The sequence below is a fragment of the Saimiri boliviensis genome, chromosome 7, assembly GCF_048565385.1.
Source record: "Saimiri boliviensis isolate mSaiBol1 chromosome 7, mSaiBol1.pri, whole genome shotgun sequence".
Lineage (NCBI taxonomy): Eukaryota > Metazoa > Chordata > Mammalia > Primates > Cebidae > Saimiri > Saimiri boliviensis.
In genome coordinates this window covers 74,306,347-74,320,070 of record NC_133455.1, presented here as the reverse complement: position 1 = coordinate 74,320,070, position 13,724 = coordinate 74,306,347, and the positions used below count along the sequence as shown (strand labels likewise).

Sequence of the window (13,724 nt, the reverse complement as noted above, 5' to 3'; positions counted from 1 at the left end):
TTAAAAACATTTTTCTTAATTTGCCTAAAAGACAAGAATTTACTTAAAATAATACTGGCAACAATGTATGTTGAACCAGCCTTGCATCCCAAGTATGAAGCCAACTTGATTGTGGTGGATAAGCTTTTTGATGTGCTACTGGAATTGGTTTGACAGCATTTTATTAAGAATTTTTGCATAAATGTTCATCAGGGATATTGGCCTGAAGTTTTCTTTCTTTCTTTTTTTTTTTTTTTTTTTTCATCTCTGCCAGGTTTTGGCATCAGGATGACACTGGCCTCCTCATACAATTTAGTTAAAGATGACTCCCTCCTTTTCAACTGTTTTGAATGGTTTCAGAAGAAATGTTACTAGCTCCTCTTTGTACATCTGGTAGAATCCGTCTTGTCCTGGGCTTTTTTTGGTTGGTAGGCTATTTAATCCTGCCGCATTTTCAGAATCTGTTATTGGTCTATTCAGGGATTCAGCATCTTCCTGGTTTAGACTTGGGAGAGTGTATGCGTCTAGGAATTTATCCATATCTTCCAGATTTTCTACTTTACTTGCAGAGGTGTTTATAGTTTTCTGATGCTTGTTTGTATTTCCATAGTGTCAGTGATAATATTCCCTTTATCATTTTTTATTGTCTTTTTGATTCTTCTCTTTATTAATATAGCTTACAGTCTATTTTATTAATATTTGCAACAAAACATTTCCTAGATTCATTGATTTTTGAAGGATTTTTCATGTCTCTATCTCATTCAGTTTGGCTCTGATCTTAATTACTTGTTTTCTGCTAGCTTTTGTATTTCTTTGCTTTTGCTTTTCTAGTTATTTTAGATGTAATGTTAGGGTGTTGATTTGAGATCTTCTAGCTTTTTGATGTGGGAATTTAGTGCTATAAATTTCTCTGTTAACACTGCTTTAGCTGGGACTCAGAGACACCAAGGCGACTAAGGCCTGGAGTAAACCCCGAGCAAATCGCAGCAGCTCTAAGATAGAGTGACCTGTTAAAAAAAAATGAACAAACAGAAAACAACAACAACACAAAAGATCCCCAAAAAACCCCAAAGGTCAGCAACCTCATAGAAAGCAGATAAGCCCACAAAGATGAGAAGAAATCAATGTAAAAACACTGAAAACCCAAAAAGCTAGGAAGTCTTCTCTCCCTCAAATTACCTCAACACCTCCCCAGAAAAGGCACAGAACTAGGCTGAGGCTAAAATGGCTGAATTGACAGAAGTAGGCTTCAGAAGGTAGATAATAATGAACTTTGTGGAGCTAAAAGAGAATGTTGCAACTTGATTCAAAATCCTAGCCAGTTATTTTGTGGATATAAATGAACTACTTCTAAAGTTTAAATGAAGAGGCAAAGCCCAGAATAGCCAATGCAATACTGAAGGAGAATGAAGTTGCAAGACTGACACTATCTGACTTCAAGACCCACTAGAAAGCCTCAGTAACCCAAACAGTGTGGTATTGGCAAAAGGACAAACAGATCAAGGAAACAGAATAGAGAGTACAGAAATAGACCTACATAAATATAGCCAATTGACTTTTGACAATGGAAGCAATGGAATACTAGTCTTTTCAACAAATGGTGCTGAAACAACTGAACACCCACATGTAAAAACAACGACAAAAAAGAAATTGGAGACCTACATGTTTCATAAAAATTAACTAGAAGTGTACCCCAAATGTAAACAACAAAAACATATAAAACTCCTGGAAGACAACAGAAGAAAATCTAGATGACTGTGGGTTTGGCAGTGCCTTTTTAGATGCCAAACCAAAGGCACAAACCATGAAAGAAAGAATAGACAAGCTGTACTTCATTAGAATTAAAATATTCTGCAAAAAACAAAAAACAAAAAACAAACAAACAAAAAAAACACACACACACACACAAAAAAAACAAAAACAAAAACAAAAACAAACAAACAAAAAAACACACAAAACCTGTCAGGAGAATAAGAAAAGCCACAGGCTGCAAGAAATTATTGGCAAAGGACATGTCTGATAAAAGACTGTTATCCAAAATATACAGAGAACTCTTAAAACAGTAAGAAAATGAACAACCCAATTTAAAAACTGACCAAAGTTCTAGACTAACACCCCACCCAAGAAGATATACAGATGGAAAATTCACATATAAAAAGATGTTCTAAATCACATATCAGCAGGGAATTAAACAGCAGCGAGATACTACACACCTGTTAGAATGGCCAAAATCCAGAGCACTGATGGTACCAAATGCTGGTAACAGTAAGTCTCATTTAAAGGGGTGGGAATGCAAAATGGTACAGCGACTTCAAAAGACAGCTTGATGGTTTTTTTTTTTTTTTTTTTTTTGAGACGGAGTTTTGCTCTTGTTACTCAGGCTGGAGTGCAATGGCGCGATCTCGGCTCACTGCAACCTCCGCCTCCTGGGTTCAAGCAATTCTCCTGCCTCAGCCTCCCGAGCTGGGATTACAGGCAGGCGCCACCACGCCCAGCTAATTTTTGTATTTTTAGTAGAGACGGGGTTTCACCATGTTGACCAGGATGGTCTCGATCTCTTGACCTCGTGATCCACCCGCCTCGGCCTCCCAAAGTGCTGGGATTACAGGCTTGAGCCACCGCGCCCGGCCCTGATGGTTTTTTATAAAACCAAACATACTCTCACCATACAATCCAGTAATCACACTCCTCGGTATTTATGCAAAGGAGTTAAAAACTTATGTCTGAACAAAAGCTGCACAATGATGTTTATAAGTAGTTCTATTAGTAATTGCCATAAGTTGGAAGCAACCAAGATGTCCTTCAGCAGGTTAATAAGTAAACTGAACATCTAGACAATGGAATATTACTCAGCTTTAGAAAAAAGAGAGCTTTGAAGCCATGAAAATACATGAAGGGAACTTAAAAGCATATTCTTAAGTGAAGAAGCCAGCTGAAAGGGCTACATTCAGTGTGATTCTAATTAAATGGCATTGAAAAATAGTCAAAACTGTGAAGATAGTAAAATAATCAGTGGTTGCCAGGGTTTAAGGGATTGTGGTGAATATTGGAGTACAGAGTTTCAGTGCCATGAAACTACTGCACCACGTCAAGAGTGAGCCCTAATGTAAAAACTATCAACTTTGAGTAATAATGATGTGTCGGTACAGGTTCATCAATTGTGACAAATTTACCACTCAAGGGGTTGGGATGGGGAGTGATATTGATAATTAGGGAGGCTATGCATGTGTCAGGGCAAGGGATATATGGAAAATCCGTGGACTTTCAATTTTGCTGTGACATAAACCTGCTCTAAAAATATAGTCTGCTTTTTTTAGAGCAGTCCAGAAAAGAAGTGTAGTCTGGGAAGGATTGGAGAGGATCTTCCGTGATGCCAGTGATGTAATCTTTTTGAACTGTGTTTGTTTACTCTGTGTAAATCTATTAAAATGTATACTCATGAAAACAACAACAACAACAACAGTAGAAATTCATTTTAGCCCTCAGGAATTCATTGTATTTTTGGCTATGTCTGACTTCCATTGACATTTATGTATATTCAGACAAAAGAAATGCCCTTAATTTGGTCCAGTGTGGAAAATTATGTTTTGATGAGCATGCAGTAACAGCACTGAATGGTCCTTAAGAAACTGTAGTATAGATTTCATTTTGAAAATTTAACATAAACATTTTTCATTTTCATTTTAATTTAATAAGCAATACAGGTTTTTTTCTTACATGTTATAGAAATATATATGCATGTACTTTCTAAGAAACAGCACAGACCTGCAATAAAAATTAGTGAGCAGTAAGAAATATTAACTAAAATACAGTAAGAATAGAGTACAGAGGAACATGGACTGGGTTAAACTGCATAATTCAGACAAAAGAGATATTCTGATTTTATTGCATCCTTCCCACCAAACTTTCTGCAAAGCATAATAAATAAAGCTCAGCAGATAGAAGCACTTATGATCAAGGTAAATGTTGAAAACTAAGTAGCACCTTTGGTCATTAAAATGATTGTCGACATTTCCAGGAAGCTTAAATAGAGCATTTCTGATTTTGAAAAGAAAATAAAACTAATTAATATATACCATAAAGTTTAGTTGCTGCATATTTCAATATTGCATAGAATGTTTGACTGACAATAAAAAAGATTCAAACAGAATTTCGATTTTAAATAAAGAAAATGTTACAGGTGTTTTGTTTTCTATGTCTTAGTTCAAAAATTAGCTAGAGAATTACGCTCATATACATTCAGCCTGCATCACAGAATAATGTAGTAGCATTTTAATAATCTACATCCATCAATTCATTTCAATAAAGGAACACTCTATGCCTGGAACTTTGCTAGGTATTAAAGTCGTTATTATAACTAAAATAACATCCTTGTCCACAGGGAGCTCACAGTCTATAAAAGAGATGAATTATATTCAAAACTGCAGGCAAAATATGTACTTTCAAAGAGAAATTCAACATTGGTTTCAAATTTGTTATGCAGTGAAAATTAGAAACTACAACAGAGATTATTCTAAAACATTATGTCCATATAACAATGCAGTATACCTGAAAGGCAAAAACTTAAACAAGTGTGCTTAAAAACAAAGTAGAAACAATTGAACTAAATATACTTTAAAAATGATCAAAAACATAATATATTCCTGACTTAAGTAAATCTATGTTTTTTATTTAGTTTAAACAAAATATGTATCCATATGAAAATGCCAGTTCTTTCATTTTTGGTTAATTCTTTTACACATATTTGCTAAGTTCAGAACTGCTATATATACAAAAATTTCAAAAATAAATATCCAAAGATCACTTAACAATCACTCTAAGTACATTCATGTGTAAGAAGGCAAAAAAGAATGGTCTATCTTATATTTTAAAACTTTAACAGATCTTTAAATGTATTATTTTATATTTTATTAATTTTCTTAAAAAATGAAATAATACAGCCATAATTTAGGTGATGTAAAAACACCTGCTTGGATCATCTTAGGTGTCAAGTAAAACTATCCTCTTTATTTCACTATCATAGTAACCATAGCTGATAGACCAAGTAGCAATATAATCATTTGTTCAGTGGTCATTAAGATATCTGTAGAATAAACAAGACAACTACATTTTATTTTTTTCACTTAAAAAATCACAGAAATACAGCCTAAAATATAATTTACATTTTAAAAATAATTCTAAAGATTAATTCCTAAATCTAATCCCTTAAAAAATTCTTGCAAAAGTTAGCTGGATATGGCTGTTGCCAAAGAATGTCTTATTAGCAGCAAATTCTTATGTATAACTTTTATTCCAACAATCTTATTTTAAATGTTCTTTTCAATTTAATACTGGATGAGAAAAACATATTTGTTCAAATATAAGTAGTAAGTAAAATGATTTCAAAATATGAAAAAAAATTATTTATTCTAGGAAACACTTCACATACTAGTTTAAAATATTTGGGAGAAGAACTTTTACATAAAAAGCTTCAAATTTTGTCAATTTTAGCAAACACCCGAAGAGACCCTGCTGTTTCATCTGCAATATAGGGAATCACTCCATTTGAGTCATATTTGATTGGTACAATCTTGCTTTTTTCACTATAAGGAAGGGTCCTTATATTAGTAAATGCACAGACTGCAACTACTGAGGTCTGCTTCCTGTCAGAATGACAGTGCAATCTGAATGTATGGGTGTCAGTTTAGCTGAATCTAACCAAATACATCACTTACTACAGATTTTTTTTAGGGCCAACCCAGTTCATGAAATATTTTACTGTGATACACAATTTTACCCAATTTTTTAAAAAATGTGTTTTTATGGTAAATATCTTCATGAACTAAGAAAACAAATACTGAATGCAGATTACTGTTTTTACAGTTTTACAGGGAAAACTCCTAATAGCAACTCCTCTTCCCTTTCACCAGGGATCTTTAATTTAGGTGTAATTTTTGTTTGTTCTCTGCAAGGGAATAAAGGAGAAAATCAAGAAAGACTGTATCTATCTAGATAAGATGCAGAGAGAGGTAGATGGTATCTCTAACATAAAAGATGCTCTGGTGACACTGTTGCCAGACAGCTGTTGTGGATTTTAGTACTGTTTGGTTAAATGTAAAAACCATTCATAAAATAAGAAACTTTTGCTATAGATCTTATTCTAATAATTTCATGAACACAGCTTCAGGTTCTTAGATCAAGACATACTATAGAGGTATTCTCCTCAAGATTATGCAATGGCAATAATTTCTTGCATACACTTTAATAATTTAACAAACTTGTACAGTGTGTTCTGTGCTCTGGCAGTCTACTTTTGAAAACAAATGAATACTGCTTCTAAAATAAAAAAGAACATAAACTAAAAGGGGAATTAATGAGATATTGACACCTTTTCTATTAATACAATATTGGTATGTTTTAATGATTTTAATATTGCTATAACAAATATTGTGCAAAATAATTAATCTCACTAAATATGATTTCTTATTTGCCAAGAATTACCTGCTGTGGCAATGAGGAAATAGTCTTCAAGTTAAGTTTGCAAACATGAGTTTGCAAAGCATGATTGGAAAAAATATATTGATTTGGGATATAAACTATCAAGTAGGGTTGCTATGTGTATTTCTAGGAAAATATTTTATTCACTCTATAAAGGTCATTGTTATGACCTTATGGCTTCTGTAGTGCAATGGAGAAAAAAAAAGTGTTAGAAGTCAAAAGACCTGAATTCTATGCCCAACTCTGCATTTACTCAAGAGTATTAGTGTAAGTTTAGGTAAAATCCTTAATCTGGTCTAGTTTTTATGGTAAAAATGTGGCTACCTAACAAAACTGCGGGTTGAGAGGATAAAATGAATTAATTAAATACATCATCTGAGACAAAAATATATCAAAACAAGTCAAAATACAATTAGATTTAATGCTTAGAAATAAATATTTTAATTCATATGTGCTATTTCATTAAATGTAGAAATGTTAATACTTTAGTTAGATATAGAAAGTTGATGATAGAAAAATAAAATCCATTGAACCATGGAACAGCTTGTCAGAAATGTGTACTCTTGAGTCTGAGGATGAAAAAAAAAATGTCTACTCTAATGAGCAAGCTATATAAACTGAGTCTAACTCAAAAAACTTACTTTAGATGTATACGAAAATTTAAAAAAAAACAGAATGTCTTAGTCAAAAGAATGTTTTAAAATTTCATCCTAAATTTATGTGAGATAAAAATGCCAATTTGTTTTTCCGAAGAGAGGAGCTTTATATCAACTTATTCTATTTTAATAGAATGTTCAGTATCTCTGTTCAGTATCTAGTAACAGAGATTCTCTAGCTTATTTTACCACATTTAAGTTAAAACAAAACAAAACAAAAAGTCCTCTTTGATCACGTGAAAAATATTTGCTGAAATGTGAATAAATTTATAATCATTAAATAATTGCCTACTGAAATATCCCTGAATATTGCTCACCTTATTAACAAGTATACATGAAGACTGAAAACATGTAGCTCATGCAAACAGTGTAAATGTAATTAAATACACAAAGAAACAAAAAGCCATACTAGAAGTGTTCACAGTTCCATGGAAAATGTTAAAAAGTTTATCTAGATGTTATGAAAACAAAGAAAGGAAAACATTTAAAAAATAATTATAGAAAGAAAAGGGGGGAGATGGTAAAGAAGCAAATCTGCACATGTACCCCAGAACTTAAAGTGTATTTATTTATTTATTTATATGAAGAAGCAGGAAATTGGGATGGAAAAATTAATTTGATCTAAATTCCCACATACTCTTATAAAATAAAAAATCATTTTGCAATATTAATTTTGCTCTTAGAGACTTTTAAAATGACAATTCTCAATACTACAGCAATTCTTTTATGATTGGCACAGAAATGAATTAAAGTGAAGAAAAAGCAGTAGGAGAGATAAGACTAAAATAAACTGGATTGTAGCACCCTGTAAAGGGCTAAAATATCCAGTGCACAAACAACCGATAGGGAAGAAGAGAAAATAAGAGCTATAACAAAATTACATAAGCTCAGAAAATGAATTCATTTTTAATAGTATCAACAAAGATAATTTATAATTTTGATTATGTAAGCATTATAATTACTGATAATTGGGACTGTTATGAGATCATGCATATGGTTGTGCAGAAATCAAAACCTTAAAGACAGATGGGTAAACTTGAGATTTTATATACGATATTTGTCTTTCTTTTTTTCTTTTTTTTGAGACTGAGTCTCACTCTGTCACCCAGCCTGGAGTGTAGCGGTACAATCTCAGCTCACCGCAACATCTGCCTCCCAGGTTCAAGCAATCTCCTGCTTCAGCCTCCTAAGTAGCTGGGACTACAGGCGCATACTACCATGCCTGGCTAATTTTTGTATTTTTGGTAGAGGCAGAGTCTCACCATGTGGTCCAGGATGGTCTCAATCTCCTGATCCACCCGCCTTGACCTCCCAAAGTGCTGGGATTAAAGGCCTGAGCCACTGTACCTGGCCTGTAATATTAGTCTTTATTCTCAATACTTTTGACGCTGATTGGTGCTCTGAATGGTTATGGTTAAAAATCTGGTTGCTATGATGTATCAGTGATGGCCCTGCACTGATATAGAATAATACATAATGGTGCAATGCTGTGATGGTATGCTTTGTTACTCAATGTTGTCAGGCACTTTGAGAAAATTAAAAACATTCAAGATAGTGCCAAAGAAGATTAGTTTTCCAAAACTCTAAAATCACATTCAATTAAATGTGTATATAATTATAAACATGGGCATCATGGTTGACTATGAAGAATACAGTGCCTTGCAAGTGCACTGTTTGAATGGAGGTAAGGAGAACTACATTCTAATTAGGGACTTGAAAAGTCTAGGTGGAGAAGACAAAAGCATTCTTGTTTACTCTATGGAACAAATAGACAAAGAGGAGAATGGCAACACAGATGTTCAGAGAAGCTTGAAATATAAGTTAAAATGTAGCATAAGTTGTATTAAATGATGAAAATTAATATGTAACAATATAGATAAACCAAATCATTTGTATCTTATAATCTGTTTTTGGTAGCTAGGGATAATATTATAAACAGAATAATCACTAAAATTCTAAATATAATGTTCTCTAGTAAGTACATATTACTTTATTTATTTTTAATAGAGACACAATCTCATTCTGTTGCCTAGGCTGAAGTGCAAGTGGGGCCATTATAGCTCACTGAAGCCTCAACTTCCTGGGCTCAAATGACCCTCTCACCTCAGCCTTCCAAGAAGCTAAGACTACAGGTGCACACCACCATATCCAGCTAATTATTTCACTTTCTGGGTTATGATATTTAGCAACCAATCTGGGAATTATTTATTCATCAAAGATAACATTTTCCTCCTAAATCCAACCTCAGAAAAAATGTATTATGCCTGAGTCAAATATGTTACTTTTATGAGAAAAAGAGTCATATTAAAGCAGTCATGTCTATACATAATCATTATCATTATTTGAGATAATTTGCATTGGGGAGAAAAGCAGCAGGCAATTAGAAATTACACATTCAGGTTCTAGTAAATGCAATTCTCTAGTAAACAATGAATAAATCATAATACAAATTACAGTTAAACCTAATTGTTTTGCTGTATAAGATGTACTTTTTTGGTACCTATATTTTATTTACCTTTACTTCTCTGGCCTCTATCAGGAAGCAGCATGGTAGTGAACACTCTAGGGGTTCTTTCTAGTTTTAGGTAAACCTGAGTTTTAATTTTGGTTCATATTACCTTTTAACTTCTGGTAGTTTGGTGAGCTTCTGTGTTTCCAGTTTTCACTCATCTGTCATATCAAGCTAGTAATAATTCTGCCATGGTTTGGCTTAAATATTGAAAGGCATCACATAAATGAAATGCATAACACATAAATATTAGTTCTTTTTCCACTATGTATCCTATCTCCCTATTAAATTGAGCCTAAAATGATTTTTTCTTTTGTTTTATTAAAAGTGTTCAACATTCTATATATGAAAGGGATTTTTAAAGGTGTTTTGAGTGAAAAATAAGTTTCAACTAACTGATCATCTCTTCATATTTATGTCATCTACATAAAAACTTACATTTATATCATCCTTTAGTCTTCTTTTCTACATTTTTGATTGTCATGTTGTACAGCCAGAAAAGAATGAGTACAAAAGATTTAGATTTTTTTAAGTGCACATTCAAATATAACAAATTTAATTATTTTACTTATTCCTTAGTATTAGGCTGAGGCCAATGAGTCCATGAGCTAAGGTGTTGGAACTTGGTACCAAAAAAGTGATATTTATGAGTCGTGTAAATTTATACTGAGAAAACATCATGTCTTCCAATGTGAAATACACTAAAACCTGATCTGTTGTCTCTTAAGGTGTGCTAGGTGAACTCAAAAAGGATCAGGAAAGGAGGTGAGAACAGGTCAGAAAAAGAGCAAATCCAATGTTCTCTTCATAAATTAGTGATGGCATATTTAAGGTTAAGTAATGAAAAATATGGGGTGCTTAGTTAACACAAATGAAAGAATACTGAAAAGTTGCCATCAATTATTTGGACACCTTGATTAATGAATACCCTTCCTTTTATACAATTTCATAATGGGTGAATAGAGATTAGTGAGGATTTTAGTGGTATACTCTGACTTTGCTTCATGATATCTCAAACATTGAAAACCTATTTTTCTCTAGGGGAATAAATACTTTCAGCAGTAATTGTTGCAGACACAGGAGCCAAATATATCTCCTCCTCCATTTATGTGTCTATATAATAATGAAAATCCTAGGTTGATACTCTTTTCTCAATCTTGCAAATATTTTCCTAAAGCAACAAATCTTCTAACAAGTTCAAGAGGGTGGAGAGAGTGAACAAGTAAAATAATTTATATGACCCTGGAACAACTCTGAATCCTGTCGGTATTTATGTCACTGTTTCAAGTGTGTTCTGGTTTAACTGTCAATATTTAAGCATGGGAGTTAACATGTGTGCATATTTGTAACTCTGTGCAGTGCAACTGCCAGGTGAGATTGTACAGATCATATCATGTGCTTTGAATGTGCTTTGAATTTTACCTTCTTTTCTAACAATTTAATACAATCAGTGTTAGAAATAAATAACTAATGAAGACAATCAAAGAGCAGCCAGACATATGTGAATTGGTTTTCACGTGACAAGAAAATCGTCAGTAAGCAAACAAACCTCCTTCCTGGAGAAGGCCACTGAAATGCATCCAGCAGGACGTTTCTACTAGAAAGTAATAAAAAAGAATATAATATAGCCTTTGACTTAAAACCCCATGAATATTACTTTGCCATTTATTTCCCCTGGGGATCTGATATTCATATTAGTTTAATGTATCTTTTCAGAACACTTTTTGAAAAGTAGAATATTTTTTTTTGGAAATTTATGATTGGAGAAGTAATACACAATTTAGAGGTTACATTTCTTGACAACTCAGAGCTGAATAAAAATAACTAAAAACATAAACAAAGGTAATTGAAGAATCATGATAGGGTGAAACTAAATTAAAAACAGCCATAAAGTCCCACATTTTCCCTAATTTATTTATCTATGATCTTGGCACATCTTGTTTTACTTAACATTTGAAAAATACAAATATCTCTTGATATGCAAAAGAGCAAATGTTAAATGAAAAACTGAATTTTATATAACTCCCTAAAAATAAGCCACATGCTTAAGCAGTGAATAAACTTTATCTTTGACATTAACTATTACAAAAGGTTGGTATCAGGGTGCAATCTCACAGGAAAAAATAGCACCTGCCTTTATTACAATAAAAAAAAAAGAATGGCAAATTCCCTTTGACATCTTGAGGGTGACATTGCTTTAACAGTAAAGCACTAAATACTTTTTAAAAATTAATCATAATGTTTAACTTCAGATTTATAGATGTAAATATTGTATTTATAGCTTTAGTCATAATGTACAATTTCTTTCTTGTTTAAGTGTACTTTCTCACTCAAAATGGTATTTATATTTTGAAAAGAATATGCCTCTGTATTCAGGAGTGATTCATATTCCCAGATGTTTTCACATAGTTATGAAAGTGGGAAAGTGCTGAATTAACCTGGGCTGCACTATTTCAAGCTTTTTGCTTTCAGGTTATAACCTATACCTACAATTCCAAGTCACAAAGTGCCTCTATTTCTAGAAGATAAGTTTCCTGGCTTTGTTATGTCCAAAGGCAGCAGGAAGTCTCATCAGTAGAGGGCGGAATTTTCAAGTACTGCCATTCTCATCCTAGGAGGTATCTCCAGTAGTTGAGCACAAAGCCTGCTTGTGGTTTGCTTTTGCTCTAGCATTTTGTGGAAGAGAGGGAGCTGAGAGAGCCTAGAGGATTCATTAAAACCACTTCTTAGTCTTAGTTGTAGTCAGATGGAGTACTCACAACAGTAACCTCTGATCAGCACTATGTGTTGGGAAAAATTAGAATTCAGTCTACTTAGAATCTTGCCAACTAGGATGTTACTTTGATATTTCAATATAACAGCGAATCTGGATGGAGGCCTGGTTAAAAGAAAACATCTGATTATTACTTTCTGGATTACGAACTAAAAACCTTGCAAAATCAATGCATGTGGCTCATTGTTAAGAGTCATCATACTTTTACATATCAAGTAAGAATTCTGAAAATTATTTGAGGGTTCTATTCTCTAGCACCAGGTACTAATGCCCCCTACTCAGAAAAACTCATCTGCATGGATTAAGTCTAACAGTGCTCAGATATAATGGTTTAACATTGATTTTCTTTTTTTGTCAAACATATATGTAAATATTTTTATAGCAGTCAGATGTAGTTTTGAATAAGGATCACCCTCATTTTTACCCATGTATTTATCTTTAAAACTAATAAAGTAGCATGCAGATATGTTTCTTTTGTCTTCATGGATTTTTTTACTTTAAAAATAAATTATCATGATTTTTTTTAAATTTGTTTTTTATTCTCCAGATATTTTGTGTACATTTGGGTAACCATGTGGGATTATGTGTGTTGGTGTGTAGGAAGAGATAATTAATTTCCTTCAATTCGATCTCATACTTTAATATCAAATAAAAAAATGAAATGTATAAAGGATCACTTTGTAGGATTAGACATCCTCCTTCTAACTACTTAACCCAGGGATTTGGGATTCAGAACTCTTCATGTAACCAAGACCGAAAGTCACTGGAAGACTTTAAAATTAGTATTTTAACCACCACACCCAGAGTCAGGTATGGAAATAAACCTATAGCATGGATTCTTTCTATGTATAATCTCACATTTTAACTACCCAAATAAGTTTTTAAAAACTAATTTAAAATTTGCCATTGAGGAGAATATCATCTCCATCCTTAATTGTGACCCTTCATTTCAGCTAAAAACTTTTCCTATACCTTAAAAACAAAATGAAAAACAAACTCCTAGGGAAAGTCATAAACACTGAAATCAGAGATGTGATTCTTGTTAAATATTAGTTTCTCTTTCTGAGGTTACACTCTGTGCATTTGAAACTTTGACGTGAACATCTTCTGGATGTTTAGGTTTGCTCAAGGGTTCAGATTCTCTGGTCGTCTTTCTTGCATTTTCCTCCTTCCTTTCCTTTGCAAGCAATCTATAGTTGATAGCATTGCCAATGAGCAGCCACACGCTTGCTGCTACCACAATAGCCCCACAGGACATGTACATGTACTTATATTCACCAGTTACATCCACCAACATACCTAAGAGACAGAGAACATCTTTTAAGTTGGC

The 13,724-nt window shown here is 33.0% G+C and overlaps 1 protein-coding gene across 6 annotated transcripts in view; it reads right to left on the bottom strand.

The window, feature by feature from the left end:
- Nucleotides 1-208: 208 nt before the first annotated feature.
- SLC16A7 (solute carrier family 16 member 7) overlaps nt 209-13,724 on the bottom strand; it is a 187,421-nt gene continuing 173,905 nt past the window's right edge. For all 6 annotated transcript variants that reach the window (XM_074402818.1, XM_074402819.1, XM_010337261.3 and 3 more), the window contains one exon: nt 209-13,693. In XM_074402818.1, coding sequence (XP_074258919.1) covers nt 13,437-13,693 — 257 coding nt within the window. In that variant the 3' untranslated portion in view covers nt 209-13,436. The remainder of the gene's footprint in view (nt 13,694-13,724) is intronic.